This window comes from Ursus arctos, unplaced genomic scaffold, assembly GCF_023065955.2.
Source record: "Ursus arctos isolate Adak ecotype North America unplaced genomic scaffold, UrsArc2.0 scaffold_34, whole genome shotgun sequence".
In the NCBI taxonomy this organism is placed as follows: domain Eukaryota; kingdom Metazoa; phylum Chordata; class Mammalia; order Carnivora; family Ursidae; genus Ursus; species Ursus arctos.
The window spans coordinates 13,886,550-13,901,488 of record NW_026623030.1 but is presented as its reverse complement, the minus strand read 5'-3'; the positions used below and the strand labels follow the sequence as shown (position 1 = coordinate 13,901,488).

The window sequence follows — 14,939 nt, the reverse complement described above, 5'->3', positions numbered from 1 at the left end:
CCAGGGAAACAAATAGGTGAACCAGACCAAGATCATGTGTAGAGATTATGGGTGTTCCCTGAGGGCTACGGTGGGGATCTCTGAACTTCCATTTGGCTCTGAATTTCTAGTAGCTAGAATGAAAGGGGGTTTGTGGATCTTTTCTTACTCATTAACACGAAGAAGGAAGGCCCATTTCTTAGGGGAAGTAGAGCCTTTTTGAGTCCCTAATCATAAAAATCTCCCACGTGGGGGTCTGTACGCAGAGGACACTGGGTCACTGACCCGGCCACCCCCACATTGCCCCTTTAGCTTAGTCATAGGTTGCATGGAAAGGTTTCTTGTTGCCCTCTCTGAGAGAAGTTCAGGAAATGCCGCTAACACAGAATTCGGTGGAGTCACCTGCCTATGGCAGGTTTCCAGGTTCAGGGTGACTTTTCTTCTGCCATCCAGCGTGGCGCGGAGCCCCGTAGTGCAGCTGTCCGTGAGCAAGGGCTCAGTGTCATTTCAGCAGGATGGAAATGTGAACAGGAAGGTCTGAAACTAAAGTCGAACACAACCCAACCCAAACCGAGTATCACTACTTGAGGTTGATGCTGATTCCCTCTGAAAGCAGAGAACTGGGAATCCCCCCAGGCCCCCTGCGTTTGTCCGTCTTCCCCTAATGTAGTCCTCTGCATTTTTACCCTGTGAGTTCTAAAGTCCAGTGGCCCAGTAAAAGACTCCCCTGTAGGAGTCGAATAGGCCCGGCTTGGTCTGAGATATTTTCTGATGTTTGAAGAGGTCTCTGGGTCGCACTTAAAAGGCCTAGTGTTAATGCTTTTCTAATTCATCCCAAAGCGATGACTTGAGTCCCAGCAGCCGCCCCGCTGTCCAGCCCAGGCTGTAAATCAGGCACTTTATTGAAATGCTCTTCACAGAGTGAAACCGGGCAGATGGCAGAACGTCTGCTCACACATTCCTTCTCCTCTCCATGCCAGATCTCCTGAAGCGCGCATTTCAGAGGTCTGCATCCGTCCGGAATATTCTCAGGCCTGTTGGGGGTAAGCGTGTGGACTCTGCGGAGGTCCAGAAGGTCTGCAACATCTGTGTCCTCTACCAGACCTCGCTGACGACGCTGACCCAGATCCGGCTGCAGATACTCACAGGTTTGCAGTCCTGAGGCATCTGCTTCCATCTCTGACATTTGGTGGATGATTTTTCTTAGAAAAAGTTGATTTTTCTTCCGGCTTTCTTGGCTCAGAAGATAGGTTTTGAGGGAGGGTATTTTGGAGCCGTTCTTAGAGGTTGATACACCTCAGTTAAATGGCTCATGCTGACCTCGGGCCCAGCGCTGCCAGTTCGTTCCTGTGACCTGGCTTTTATGTCCATTGTGGAGTGCAATTTGCTTTCAAAAGTCCTTATTTTTTCTGAATAGAAAACTAGAAAAGACAAGAAAAAAGAAAAGCTGGACCACATTTAATCCTATAGTCGAAGGAGAAACACCTGTGCCTGAGTGTACCACCTCTGTACACGTGTGTTTAGATTGAAATACGCAGCATTTTATCATTGTCAGCAAGTTTCCCAAATTTCATTTATGTTGACCGCGTTGTATCTCATCACATGGATGTGCCCAATGTTTTCCTTCTTTGCCGAGCAAGGAAGAAAGTCGTGTGTGTCGGGAGCACAGAGTTTGGGCATTTGGGGCTTTCCCCTGCCATGCAGGACTTGTTCATATGAATTGGTGTGATGAGGACAGAAAGTCTGTAGGCCATGAAACTGTTAACTACATAAAGGGTTAAGAACTCTTCTGTTTCGTTTTACTTTTTTTTAAATTATAAATTGCCACTGCTTCTCTCTTTCACCCATATTTATTCATCTTCAGACGTGAACAGAGCACCTGTATGTGCCAGGCCCTGAGGGTGAAGAGGTGACTAAGACAGCCAGGGTCCCTTTCCCAAGAGGATTCTAAGAGTGGGGAGGCGAGCTGCAGGCAAGGGAAAAGAATATTTTCTGTCATGATGGGCTCTGTGACCGCGGAAGTAAGGAGACGGGTGGGCTTGGACTGGAGCAGGCCTTCCCAGCCTCAGCACTGCTGACACCTTGGGCCCAGTAATTCTTCGTTGTGGAAGCTGTCTTGTCCGTTGTAGGATATTTAGCAGCCCCTGGCCCCTACCCATAAATGCCAGTAGCGCTTCCCCCTCCCCAGTTGTGCTAACCCTGCCAAACACTGCCAGATGCCACCTGGGGGGCAGCACGGTCTCCAGCTGAACAGCACAGGACTGGTGTGGCAGCGGGGTTGGAAGCAGGGGCCTTTGTATATGTTTTAGAGGCCGTGTCTACAGCTCTTACAGGTACACTGGATTTGGAGGTGTGAAGGCTAAAGGCTTCAAAGATGAGGCCAGAGTGTTGGCCCAAGCAGCCTATGTGCATGGTGGTACCCATTTGCCGAGCTGGAGACAACCAGCTAGGGGTGGGCTTGTGGGGAATGAAGAGTTCTATTTGGCTGTGATGAGTGTGAGGTGCCAAGCAGGCATGTGAGTATCTGGGGGGGTACAAACAAAGGGGTGTCATGTGAAGCCTTGGGCCCAGGGCAGCCTCCATCAGGAGAATGCAGAAGGAGACGAAGAGGGTCCTGGACCAAGCCTGGCACCCCAGCACCCACTGTGAGGGTTTGAGAAGCATAGTGAGTGACGTGACTTTGAGGTTATGGCCTATGCTTCTTCTTAAGGTGCCCACAAGTTGAGGCATCCCCTGGAGTCCTAGTGAGAGCACCCAGAAAGAAGTTTTCTTGGCTTACTTGAAAATCTGTTGTTTTAAGAAGGAGATAAACTAAAGTGTTTGTAGAATATTCGGTCTGTTTAGCTACTGCAGAGCGGATTGTGAGGACGGCACACCGCTTTGCTCATGCTGCTCCCATGCACTTGGTGGCCCAGAGCCACGTGCTGCCCCCACTGGCAGAGCTCTCCGGAGCCCTGCATCTTCGCTTCTGTTGGAGTTGCTCCAGATGCAGCCCTGGCTGAATCTGTGTCTGAAGCTGGAGATACGATGTGAGCGTAGTTGCTCTTCCTGATTGTCCTGTGGGAGTACCTTTGTGGTCTCCACAGTTTAATTAGTCATTGTTTTTCTCTTGATCTATTTTTAAGTTATGAGGTCTCTGCATTCTTCTTTCTTTTTTGATTTCTGCATTCTATAACTACATTCTGCCACCTTGAAAATGTGAGCTCAAACCTTGAGGATTAATAACTAAGTGGGCGCTCCGTTTGTTTGCCTCCTGTACGGTTCCTTCACCTGCCACCCTGGTCTAAGCATTTATAGCGCCATTGAGTCTGTCATCCTGCCCCTGCTCTGGGCAAATACATCTTCCCCAAACAGTTCTTTGTTCAAAATTAAGTAATTCAGAGTGCTCTATAAAAGAGGTATTATAAGGACTCAAATATAAAGTGAAATATGAGGAATAATTTGAGGCATACACCTTACTGTATATTCAGAGACACATGGAACTTTAGAGGTAGGCTCTTTGAGTCCATAGCTATATTAATAGACTTAAAATGTAGCAGTGATGTAGCCTGTGTGTCTGAGGCCTTGAAGCCATCAGGAGGCAGATCTAAAATGTCTTGTGCTTCGCCCAGTGTTAAATGTTTGTGGGACACTTCACAGGATCTCCACTGTAGTCATTCATTGCTTTCCCATTTTTAGCAGAGGTAGAATAACAGAAGTAGAGGAGGGGAAAGCTTTGCTAAATATAGGTGAACTTGAAAGATGGTTTAAAGCAGGGTCTGCAAACGACAGCCTGTGGGCCAAATGCGGCCCACCACTTGTTTCGTAAATAAAGTTTTATTGGAATACAGTCCCATCCAATCATTTACATATTATCTGTGCTACGCTGGTAGCTTTCAGTAGTGTGACAGGGTGCTAGGCCAGGCCCACACAGCCCAAAAAATACTTAGTCTCCAGCCTTTTCCAGGAAAAATTTGCTGATCCCTGATTTAAAATATAAATACTGAGTCAAACAGATGTGGGTTCTCTTCTTAGCTCTGATACTTATTGGCCGGGTGGTTTGGGGCTAATTACTAAACCTCTCTCTGCTTCGGCTTTTTTCTCTTATAAAACGGAGGTAACATTGGGTTTCACAAGATAGAAAGGAAATAATGCGTGCAGAGTACTTAGGTCAGCATATGAAACATAGAAAGCACCCATGAAATGTTAGCTGTTACCGTGATCATTACTCTCGTGGTGATAATGATTTTCTCCGTGATGGCACCTTCTTTTGCACACGTTAAATGTCCACGAAGAAGTGTAAGCGTTTTATTCCCCCAATGGGTAGGAGAAACCGTGGACAGCTGGAGCCCCCACCTGAAGCTTGGGTTTCTCTGTCCTTTTCCAGGTCTCACTTACCTTGATGACCTGCTCCCCAAACTGTGGGCGTTTATCTGTGAGCTGGGGCCCCACGGAGGGTTAAAGCTCTTCTTGGAATGCCTCAACAATGACACGGAAGAGTCTAAGCAGCTCTTGGCCATGCTGATGCTGTTCTGTGACTGCTCCCGGCACCTCATCACGTAGGTTGACTGCTGTGGGGCTCAGTTCCTTTCCTAGAGTGTGGAGAAGCCAAATCACAGCATCAGTAAAGAAGCCCTTGCTGATGTGATTACCACCATCGTTCGGACCTGTGGGGCAGGATCATTAAGAAAATTAGACTAGAAAACATTTACAATACAAGGTGGGCAACATGTAGTCGGGGTTCAGCAATTCTTAATTCCCATCCTTCCAGGGGAGCTGGGTCAGTACTCCTGAGTGCAGGCTTTGGGGTCTCCCAGAGCTGGGTTCAAGTCACATCTCCACCATTTACTCACTGGGTTAGGTAGTTACCTGGAAGTGTCCAGAGCCAGGGAACTGGGAGGCAAATCCAGGATTGGCCACTTCCCAAGACACCTTGGGCAAGAGGGCCTCGCCTCTCTGAGCCTCCGTTTTCTCCTCTGTAAATGGAAATAACAGTAGCACATGCCCTGGCCATATGGTAAGGATTAAAAGAGGTAATGCACACAGAGTGCTTGGCACAGTCCGTGGCACACAGGAAGGGCTGTGATGTTTATTATCAAGCTGACCCTAGGCAATTTGCGTAACCTCTCTGAGCTTCAGTTTCCTTAGTCATAGAATGGGAATAATATTAGTAATCTGATAGGGAGTAAATGAGAAAAGGAACATCAAGTTCTCAGTACAATGCCTGGCACGGAGCGGGGAATTAGCAAATGTGAGTCCCATTCAGTTCCTTTGTCTTTTAAGCTTAGGTGTCTACTTGTGTGTTTGGTATTTTTTTTAATTCCCTGTTTTCCCAAGGTTGGTAAAGAATCATAAGAGAGAAGGGCCCCGGACAGTTATGTTCAGGGTAGGAGAGGATCTGGGACATGTAGGTGGCAGATTCTGGATAAGAACATGGAGAGAGGGGCTCAGTGAACAGTTGGAGGTGAGCACAGAGCCCTGTGCTGCTGCTGAAGGCACCCGCAATGGCTGGGTCCAGGGTGATCTGAGAGCAAGTCGTGCTCCAAAGCGAATGAAGCAGTCTTGGGAAATTTTCACATGGAGCTGTATCTTAAATGATTCATTTACTCACACGTTCTTTCAGGCATTTATTTATTCCCTCATAAATACTTCTCAGGTACCTACTAAGTGCCACTAGTGGCTGTTGTCGATGCAGAGGAAGATTCCACGGCTCTCCTTGGTGGACACGGACTCTCAGCCAAGATTCCTTCATAGGCATGAGTTCAGGCAGGAATTAAGAGATTAAGAAGAGTGTCACAGTCGGATCCTTATGAATAAGAAAAATATAAAGGGGAGCTTCTCTCCATTGTAGTCTTGAAATTTTTACTACGGACAGTTGCAAATAAATAGAAAGTGGAGAGAATAGTAGAAGGAACCCCCCCCCCCACATGCCCATCCACAGTGGTCAGAATGCAGCCACCTCTGCTTGCCCACCCCCCCCCCCCCAGCTCTCTCCTCTGCGTCACCCTGAAGCAGACCTACACATCCTGTCGTGTTAGCTATACATTTTATCTGAAAGGTAAAGCTTATTTCGTGAGCTTATTTTTGTCTCATCAGAACTAGAGCTCTCCTATTTTCCCCCCTTTCCTCAGTGGGAAGTTGTGACTAATTTTCTGTCTGATTTAGGATCCTCGACGACATTGAAGTCTATGAAGAACAAATTTCATTCAAACTGGAAGAGCTGGTGACCATCTCCTCTTTCCTGAACTGCTTTGTGTTCAAAATGATCTGGGATGGAATCGTAGGTAAGGTAACGCTGCTCGCCGTCATTTCAGTGATGCTACACGCAGGGAGGCCGCGCTCTGTTCCATCAACTGATTCTTAGCTTCATTGCCCATCACAGCTAATTGGAAAGGCACATTTAATCACGTAATTGGAAGTTTCACTTCTTCGCTCTGTGCGTGGCCCCTTAAGGTAGTCGTGTGCTTATGGGGGTCTTAGATCTCCCTTAAGGAGGTATGTATACGTGTGGAGGATTATTAATGATGAGGATTTTGCCCTGTCTCTCCTTTTGCTCCTTTGAGTTGATTTCCATGCTGTATCAGGGCGCACTTCAAATCAGAGTTTACCTCCCGAAGTGCTGTCAGGTTCACTACAAAGCTGCTTACGTTAAAAAGGTCTTCTAGAGGGGCACCTGGGTGGCTCAGTCGTTGGGCGTCTGCCTTCGGCTCGGGGCGTGGTCCCAGGGTCCTGGGATCGAGCCCCACATCGGGCTCCCTGCTCTGCTAAGAAGCCTGCTGCTTCCTCTCCCACTCCCTCCGCTTGTGTTCCCTCTCTCGCTGGCTGTCTCTCTCTCTGTCAAATAAATAAAATCTTTAAAAAAAGAAAAGAAAAAAAAAGGTCTTCTAGATCACTCGCTAGTGGGAGGCAGCGTGAGTGATTGTGTCTGAGACACCCAGGTCCTGCAGACACTTAGAACATACCCAGGGTGCCTTTTAATTCCGTTGGTTCCGCATAAAATCCAGAGTGAGGGAGATGAGGAGATGAGGACCTTGGTGGGGCCTGGTGACAGGCAGAGACAAGAAGCTGTCCTCCTGGCCCCCCGCCTGCTCTCACCACCTCTCTACGTGGGACTCTTCCATGTGCCCCACAGAGAACGCCAAGGGGGAGACCTTAGAGCTGTTCCAGTCCGTGCACGGATGGCTGATGGTGCTGTATGAGCGGGACTGCCGGCGGCGCTTCGCCCCTGAGGACCACTGGCTGCGCAAGTGAGGAGCAGGGCGGGGGAGGGGGTTCCTAGAAGCCAGAGTCCCCTCGTCACGCGCTGCATGTGCAGACACTGAGGGTGATGAGAACTCATCAATGGTGACAGAGCCAGGCCCCATTTAGCAGATGGGGAGCAAGTGCTTGCTGAACCGAGCAGCAGGTGACCATAGTTCATTGGTGGTTTTTATCAGCAGAATGAGCAGGACAAAAACAACAGCTAGGTTTTTCGGGAATGGGCTGGGGAAATCCTCTTGCAACAACTAAACGTAAGATGTCTGCAATTTTTTATTAATGACATATCAGCTCTTAGGTTGTGGCACTCAAGTGGGGTCTGGCCGACGCTTTTGGTAAAGGGCCAGACAGTAAATATTTTAGGCTTTGCAGACCAGACGGTCTGTTCTGCAAGTACTCAGCTGTGCCATTGTAGCGTGGGAGCGGCCAGAGACCCTGTGTAGTGATCGTGTTCCATGGAAATTGGTTTACAGAAACGACAGCAGGCTGTCGGGGCCACCCCCGCACTAGAGAATGGTTTTCGTGTTGTAATAACCCCAAACCCGTGCCTTTCTTCTGAAGGGATCTCAAACCCAGCGTGCTCTTCCAAGAACTGGACAAGGACCGGAAGCGGGCCCAGCTGATCCTGCAGTACATCCCTCATGTCATTCCCCACAAAAACGTGAGTTGCTCTCGGAGCTGGGCTCCTGTGCATCTTTCTGTCTCAGCACACGGTACCTGACTTTCCCTCTTCGCTGTAGCAGTTGGAGAGAAAGAAATGAGCTCATTCACTCAGCAGATGTGAACGGTGATTGGCTCTCCTGCTACATCAGGTGTTAATACCAGTACAGAGACTGACGACAGTGGGAACTGGCAGTTCTGGGGATGGGGGTGCGTGTTACAGGGATGGATGCTGTGGGGCCCAGACAAGGGGGCCTGACCCAGCTGGGAATAGGGGGAAGGGAGTCAGGAGAAGCGGCCAGAGGCAGAAGCGGACAGTGGCTAAAGGCCTGGTTGACTGAGAGCGTGGTGCTCTTGGAGGGCGAGCCATACGGTCTGGCTGTGGAAAATACAAAGGGGAGCCGGGAAACTGAGGAGGTTTGTAGGAGTTGGAGTCAGAAGGGCCTTGCGAACCAAGGGCAGGCATGTGGATTTTGATTGGAGTCATTGGAGTGTTTTCAGCTTCAGGGGCCCCTGGTCAGAGCTATGCTTTAAAGAGTTTCTTCTGGCGTGGGATGGAGGACTGGCGAGGGGCAGAGGTGTTACAGGAGTGGAAAGATGATAGAATCAAGAGAATGAAGACATTCAGAGGAGAAAGAGAGATGGATTTCAGGTGGTAGGCGTGTTTCTGGCTCGGGCTCCAGGGCGCTTGTGGGAGTCGTTTCCTGGGGTAGGAGCACCTGCGAGAGCAGGTCTGGGAAAGTGCTGGGGAGGCCTGCTTTGAGCAGGCAACAGGTGAGGTGTCCATGCCCCCTGAGGCCATTGGACAATGGAGCTGGAGAGAGACTCAGCATGTGGACAGCGCCCAAATCTGGCTGCGTCCATAGCCATGGACAGGGTGGTCAGGGAGCCAGATGGAGTAAGACGACCGGGGACCTGTCCTTGGGAGCTCCAGCACAGGAGAAGACTAATCAGAGGAAGGGAACCAGCAACGCAGTGTCCCAGACCCAAGGGACTTGAGAGGCTTGGGAAGGCTCAGGTCCACCCACGTCCCCAGTCTGGAGTGATGCTCCAAAAGTGTCTGCTGGATGCCACAGCAATACGGGGCTCCTTCAGACGAGGCTCTTAGAGATCTTGGTGTGCCTTTCTTTTTTTTTCCTTCTTTTTTGGCAAAAGACATTTTTAGAAAAGAACACAAGGCACGTTTTTGTAAATTGAAGCTCATTTTTCAGAGATACTTACTCCTCATTGCTCTCTGATATCGTTTTGACCTTGACATTATTAACGATTGCCATTCTCCCTCAAGTAGCAATTTGCAAACGGATGTGGCTGTTTAAATTCTTGCTGCACTTGACAGCAGAGCCTCTCAGAAATGAAGGGATCTCGTGGAGATGACTTAGTGAAACGTGCCGCCCTCCCACCCTCCCCGCCCCTGGCCAGTGTCCCTGACCTTGCCTCAGATGGAAGGCCTGCAGCCTGGCAAAGCCAGCTGTGCTGTTGCTTTCCTCTGCCCAGTGATGGAACGTTCTTCCTCACCTGAAGCCGGGTGATTTCACTGTACCTTCTACCCTTTGGTCCTTGAACAACCACTGTGACAGTGGAATCTCTAAATCTTCTGAGATGCGCAGACGACCCTCATTTGCCTTCTGGGTCTTCTGTGTTCCAAGGGTGGCATCCTTCCCTTCTGTAACCACTCCGCATGGAAGTGGCTTCCAGCCCTTCATCTTCAGGGCCTCGTCCAGTCTGGTGCAGTCCCCCTGCAAACACAGCGCCTCACCCTGAGCCTGTGTGCCTGCCAAGTCAGCCCTGGACCGTGGCATTCCCGTATCGTGCGGCCTGGGGTCTGTGCTCTGTGTCTCTGCAGTTCACAGATGGCATGCCCGGGTGGCCCTGGATATTTTAAGTTTTTGAGAGGAGCACAGTGAGATCCGTCGGCCTCTCTGTGAAGCACCGGCTCAAGCTCACGACGGCAGCATTCCTGTTGAGGATGTCCTCTTTGCTGAGTTTTAAAAACGAAACTAATTTTTTTTTTTTAATTTCAATGTACACGTACTTTTGAAGTACAGCTACTAAGCCCTTAGCACACAAATACTTATCTTTTTTTAATACTTTATTCATTTGAGAGAGTGAGAGAGAGCAAGAGAAAGCACAAGCAGAGGGAGGAGGGGTGGGGGGGTGGGGACAAGCAGGCTTCCTGCTGACCAGGAAGTCTGATGCGGAGCTCGATCCCCGGACCCTGAGATTCTGACCTGAGCTGATGGCAGACGCTTAACCGACTGAGCCATCCAGGTGCCCCATGCACGCAAAGAGTGGTTTAGGACCCTAGCCACCTTGTAAATGCCGCTGTAAGTATTTCTTTTGACCTAGGAGTGCCGTGAAAGTCCTTACTGAGCCTTTAGGGGTACTGAGAGCAAGAAGCCTGGGAACCTCTGAGATTAGTTGGCATGACTTGAGGGCTATAATCTAATCCTTCCCTGTTTTTCTTTGGGGAGTTTTGCCAAAGATTGCCATGAAGGCTTTTTGTGCTTGGTTCATGAACTCTCTCTTTCCTGTCTCTTGGAGACACTTCCTAGTCCCTGGCCCCTGTCCTGATCCTGTGATGGCCCCGGCAGGTCTGGGAGGGCATGTGTGGCTCAGTGTTTCGGAGTGGTGAGGGCTCTGTCCCATCCTGATGCAACGTGTGCTGCCCTCGTGCTGACACGTCTTACTGGAATGCACAGGGTAACAGGGTCTCTGCAGTCCTGCCTGCTCTCTTGTGTCTGTCACCATGGCATCTGCTCTTAATGCCAGAACTCTCCCTGTTCTTGATCTCACTCAAGTGGGTGGCTCACAATGCCGTTCTTCCCTTCATGTTTTTAAGGGCCTCAACTCTGCCTGGTTCACACACACAGCACTTCGTTCTCTGTGCTGTCTTACGTAGCTTTTACTCATCTGTGTGCGATTCATCTTCCGACTGGGACTTGAGGCCTTTCTCTCTTGTTTGGGCCTGGAAGGCCTCGTGCCCCGTGGGGTGGGCAGGGGCTGTGTGGTGTCATGGTCTGTGCGTGGGTGCTGGGTTTGAATCTGGCCCCTCTGTCCACCAGCTGTGGGACCTTGGGTGAGTCACTTTCTTCATCTGCACAGTGGAGACAAGGGTCCTTTCCCAGATGTCTCCTGTGGTCGCTGAGGCCTCTCAGTCCCTTGATGCTGCTTACAGTTGCCCCAAACTGTCTTCCGTGCCCCGTGGACATCAGGGCCTCATCCTGGGATTCCTGGGAGAGGCGGGCATTCCCTCAGCCACCTCTGCACCTCAGCTTCTGTGATTGAGGCCTCTGCCGCATCCTGGGTTCACCCGGATGGGAAGCTCTTCTTCTGCCTCGTGTTCAGGTGATCGTGCTAAATAAAGATTTGAGGCCAGAGGAAGCCGTTGTGCCCCACAGCCCACACAAGTGAAGGCCCTGTTCTGGAAGTCAGCAGTCCTTCCGCACAGACAGGATAGGCAGCGGTGCCCTTCACCCCCCATCACAGCCGCCCTCACTGTTGCTCCGTCTGTTCTTCCCCTCCATGTCGTCCTGAGACCCCCAGAGCTTCCGGTACTACTCAGAGCACTTCAGTCCTTGTTTCTAGACTCGCCGACCAGCCACATCAAGTTGCTCTGCTGAGAAGTAACCCCTCTGCCAGATATGTTCCTCCTCCTCGGGAGGCCACTGGCGATTGCTTTTCCTGCTACAGCCATAGTTACTTCATAGCTGATCAAATGATCCAGTTTGAATGCACTAGCCTCCCCTGTATGCAGTTAAGCATTATTACCATTGTTACTGTTCTGACTGTCCTTGTTTGTATTTAACAAAGTGTTTGATTCTGGAGGGCATTCTCATAAAAAAAAAAACAACAAAAAAAACCAGCAGTGGTTGGATTTATTTCCTCATTTGGCTGACATTTGAGTGCTTTTACAGCAGTGGTTCTCAAACCCAGGATGGGACAGAGGGTCATGCTCTCCTGGAAGGGGCTTATCAGAATCTTGACCGTGGGGGAGAGAGGGTTCTTCTGTAACAGTAATTGAGAAATGTTACTGGGTGGGGGTGGGGGTGGGCTGCGGTGTGCTTGAGGGCACAGAGGATGCAGATGAAAGGTCAGGGGCCTTTATTCTGTGGGATCATTTTTTAAAATTTCTGACAGTGAAAAAAATTACCTTTGAAATGTTTCTGTTTTGTAACTCATAACATTGATTTCCTTTAAAGCAGGCCTAGCTGTATAAAGCAGCCTCTGTAACCTGTCCCGCCGCCAGGTTTTTATAGTGGTTGATCAACTGAACAAGAACGATTTTCTCCCAGACCATTGTTAAGTGGACTCTGGCTGCAGCCAGACTGTTCTTTCTGGGCCCTTCCTTCCTTGGCATGTATTCAGCTCTAATTTCTAATTCCAAGGTTGTTTTGGGGAATGTCTACCATTCTCCCCAGACCCTTCTAACCTGCGGCATCTATCAGAGCGTCCTATTCTGCCTGCCTCTCATGTGACTCGTTTCACTAATCTTGTACACTGTGTCTTTGGGAATCATCAGTTGTTGACCCAGTTTCTGGCCTCACCTTTGCTCATTTCAGAGAGTTCTCCTGTTTCGAAACATGGTCACCAAGGAGAAGGAGAAACTGGGGCTCGTGGAGACCAGCTCGGCCTCTCCCCATGTCACTCATATCACGATCCGACGGTCCCGGATGCTGGAGGTGAGGAGCCCATCACAAAGAGGTGTACTCTCTGAAATGCTGGATTTTTAGTGGATGATCTGTTGCCTCCAACCATTCTTTTCACTCTTCGATCTAATGGCACTGAAATCAAGGCTCGGGGCTGGAATGGGGCTGTCTGTCCCGTCGTGTGCTCCGGAGAGCTGCTTGATTAAACATGACCTAGGTGCTGGGGACCCGCAGTGCTCCGGGGCTGGAACATGGAACACTTCGTGCTCTTTGCAGTGAGGACAGGAAGTGCTACGTGCAGGCATTCTCATGTCTGCAGACTCCCTTCTCCCTGGTGGACGTGTTGCCCAGACTCCCAACAGTGAATGTGGAGGCTGGAGTGTAGGTAGTAAGTTTACTGAGCCATACTGGGGGGTGCATTTACTACAGAGCTAGGGGTTCTTCGTAGACAGGAACTTAGGAGAAACAGTGAAGTGGCCCACCTCAGCCAAACCCAGTGTCCAGTGTGACAGTCTGTGGCAGCTTATGTGAACAAGAAATAGGTGCCTGTCCTCAGAACACTTTATATGTCAGAAAATTGTGATAACTTAATGATTTTGTCAGAACACGACCCCGACTACCATCTGCTAGCATGTTGTTACGGTAAACGTACGTGCCTATGAGGTCACTGTGTGTGCGTGTGCCGTCCTGTCCCCCAGGGTTGTGTAGTGTGGAGCCTGCCCAAATGTGCTGAGCCTGCCAGTGACCAAATTGGTGACTGAACCCCGAGTCCACATTCCCAGGAGAGGCTGGGCTTGATAGAGTGGCCCGTGCTTGCTTTTTAGACCTTCTCTCTGGCTCCAGCCACAGCCCCTTGTTAGCATGTCCTGTGGCGTAGGGTAGTCATGGGATCCCAGGACAGCACATGGCCACATAGCCAGCCACCAGCAAATGGCACTGGCAGCCGCCCTTCCTCCCCCACATTTTCATTTTCCCCCTTGGGGCATTCACACTTCTTCCTGGAGAGCTGCTTTTAGTTCGCCTGAACACTGGCGATGGACATGGGGCTCTGCTGGGGAGAGGCAGCGTGTGGTCACCAGATGATGCTTTTGACATTCTTAAAATGGGAGAGAAGAAACTTAAGTGCCTACAGGGACCCCGCCAGTCATGGGAAAGGGTCAAACTGGCTGAGTGTGTCCGCGCGGGAGCGTCTTGTTTGCATGCTACACAAAGTTCTTTGCTTCCACTGGGCCATCCTGCTTTTCTTGAAACACAGCCCTCGGTTTAGAGAGCTACTTAAGAAAAAGAGCCGCGCTCGTGTGTGGGCAGATGACTCCTGACATCCAGCCTCAGGGCTGGCGAGCAGTGGAGAGGGGTGGGCAGGTGGGGAACACGTACCCCCCCCCCCCAGCCAAAAGAGGCCACCTCCACTCCGTCCCACCTGGCGGATTCAGGCTCCATCATATTCTGGGTTTTTTGTTTTTGTTTTTAAAGATTTTATTCATTTATTTGAGACCGAGAGAGAGAACCCAAGTGGGGAAGAGGAGCAGAGGGAGAGGGAGAAGCAGACTCCCTGCTGAGCAAGGAGCCTGATGTGGGACTCAATCCCCAGGACCCCGGGATCATGACCTGAGCCGAAGGGAGACATTTAACCAACGGAGCCTCCCAGGTGCCTCTGCTCTGGGTTCCTAAGAGCAGGGCAAGGAGCTTTTATGTTATGAACAACTGACATTTTGTGAAGTGTCTGGAAGGTTAGATGACCCAGCGAATCCGCCCCGTGGGCCAACCAGTCTGCAGGCTTTGCTTTGACTCAAAGTGGAAAAAGCCCAGTTGTGTTCTCCAGCACTTTCCTCATCGGATGTGGATACTCCTCCCCTGTTACTTATGGTCCCCAGTCCCTCGCAGACGTGGCCGGCACCAACAGGAAGGCTGCACTGGTAGAGACTGGTGTGTGTCCTGAGAGTGACAGAGTCCCTGGCTCCCTCCTCAAGTGTCGTTGATTGTGGGAAACTGACCACATGTCCCGGTTACCCTGGGCCTGCTTTCACAAACACAGCCCTCAGGGTGTCACAGGAGGGGTGTCTGTCTTAGGTTCTTGGCCAAGTCCACTTTTCCTTTTATATTCCGTCTCGTCATGAGACCAATTGCTATTGTTCCTATTGACCTAGGAAGCGGAGAGCGTCACAGACTCCGTTACCCTCCTTGTTCTCATTACCTGCTGGTTTGGTTGTGAGATCAGGAGAGCCCAGCGGCATTTGTTTGACTTGGACACAAGAGGGCATCAGAAAGCTGATATTAGTGGCTCACATGCTATTCTGGCCTTTTATTCAGTCTCCTTTTCTGTGGTTTTATCGAAGGTGGCGCTTCAGTATTCCCCTTGCAAGGTGTTCGTCAGAAGTCTTGCGAGAAGGCTTCCCCTCACGGGGTAAACCGGGGCCA

At 50.3% G+C, this 14,939-nt stretch overlaps 1 protein-coding gene across 6 annotated transcripts in view; it reads left to right on the top strand.

Annotated features, from left to right (window-relative positions):
- The window catches only part of UBE3B (ubiquitin protein ligase E3B), a 53,196-nt gene that overhangs the window by 21,816 nt on the left and 16,441 nt on the right, over positions 1 to 14,939 (top strand). For all 6 annotated transcript variants that reach the window (XM_048221380.2, XM_026515077.4, XM_026515076.4 and 3 more), the window contains 6 exons: positions 960 to 1,127; positions 4,346 to 4,517; positions 6,124 to 6,242; positions 7,091 to 7,205; positions 7,777 to 7,876; positions 12,435 to 12,554. In XM_048221380.2, the coding sequence (XP_048077337.1) occupies positions 960 to 1,127; positions 4,346 to 4,517; positions 6,124 to 6,242; positions 7,091 to 7,205; positions 7,777 to 7,876; positions 12,435 to 12,554 (794 nt within the window). The remainder of the gene's footprint in view (positions 1 to 959; positions 1,128 to 4,345; positions 4,518 to 6,123; positions 6,243 to 7,090; positions 7,206 to 7,776; positions 7,877 to 12,434; positions 12,555 to 14,939) is intronic.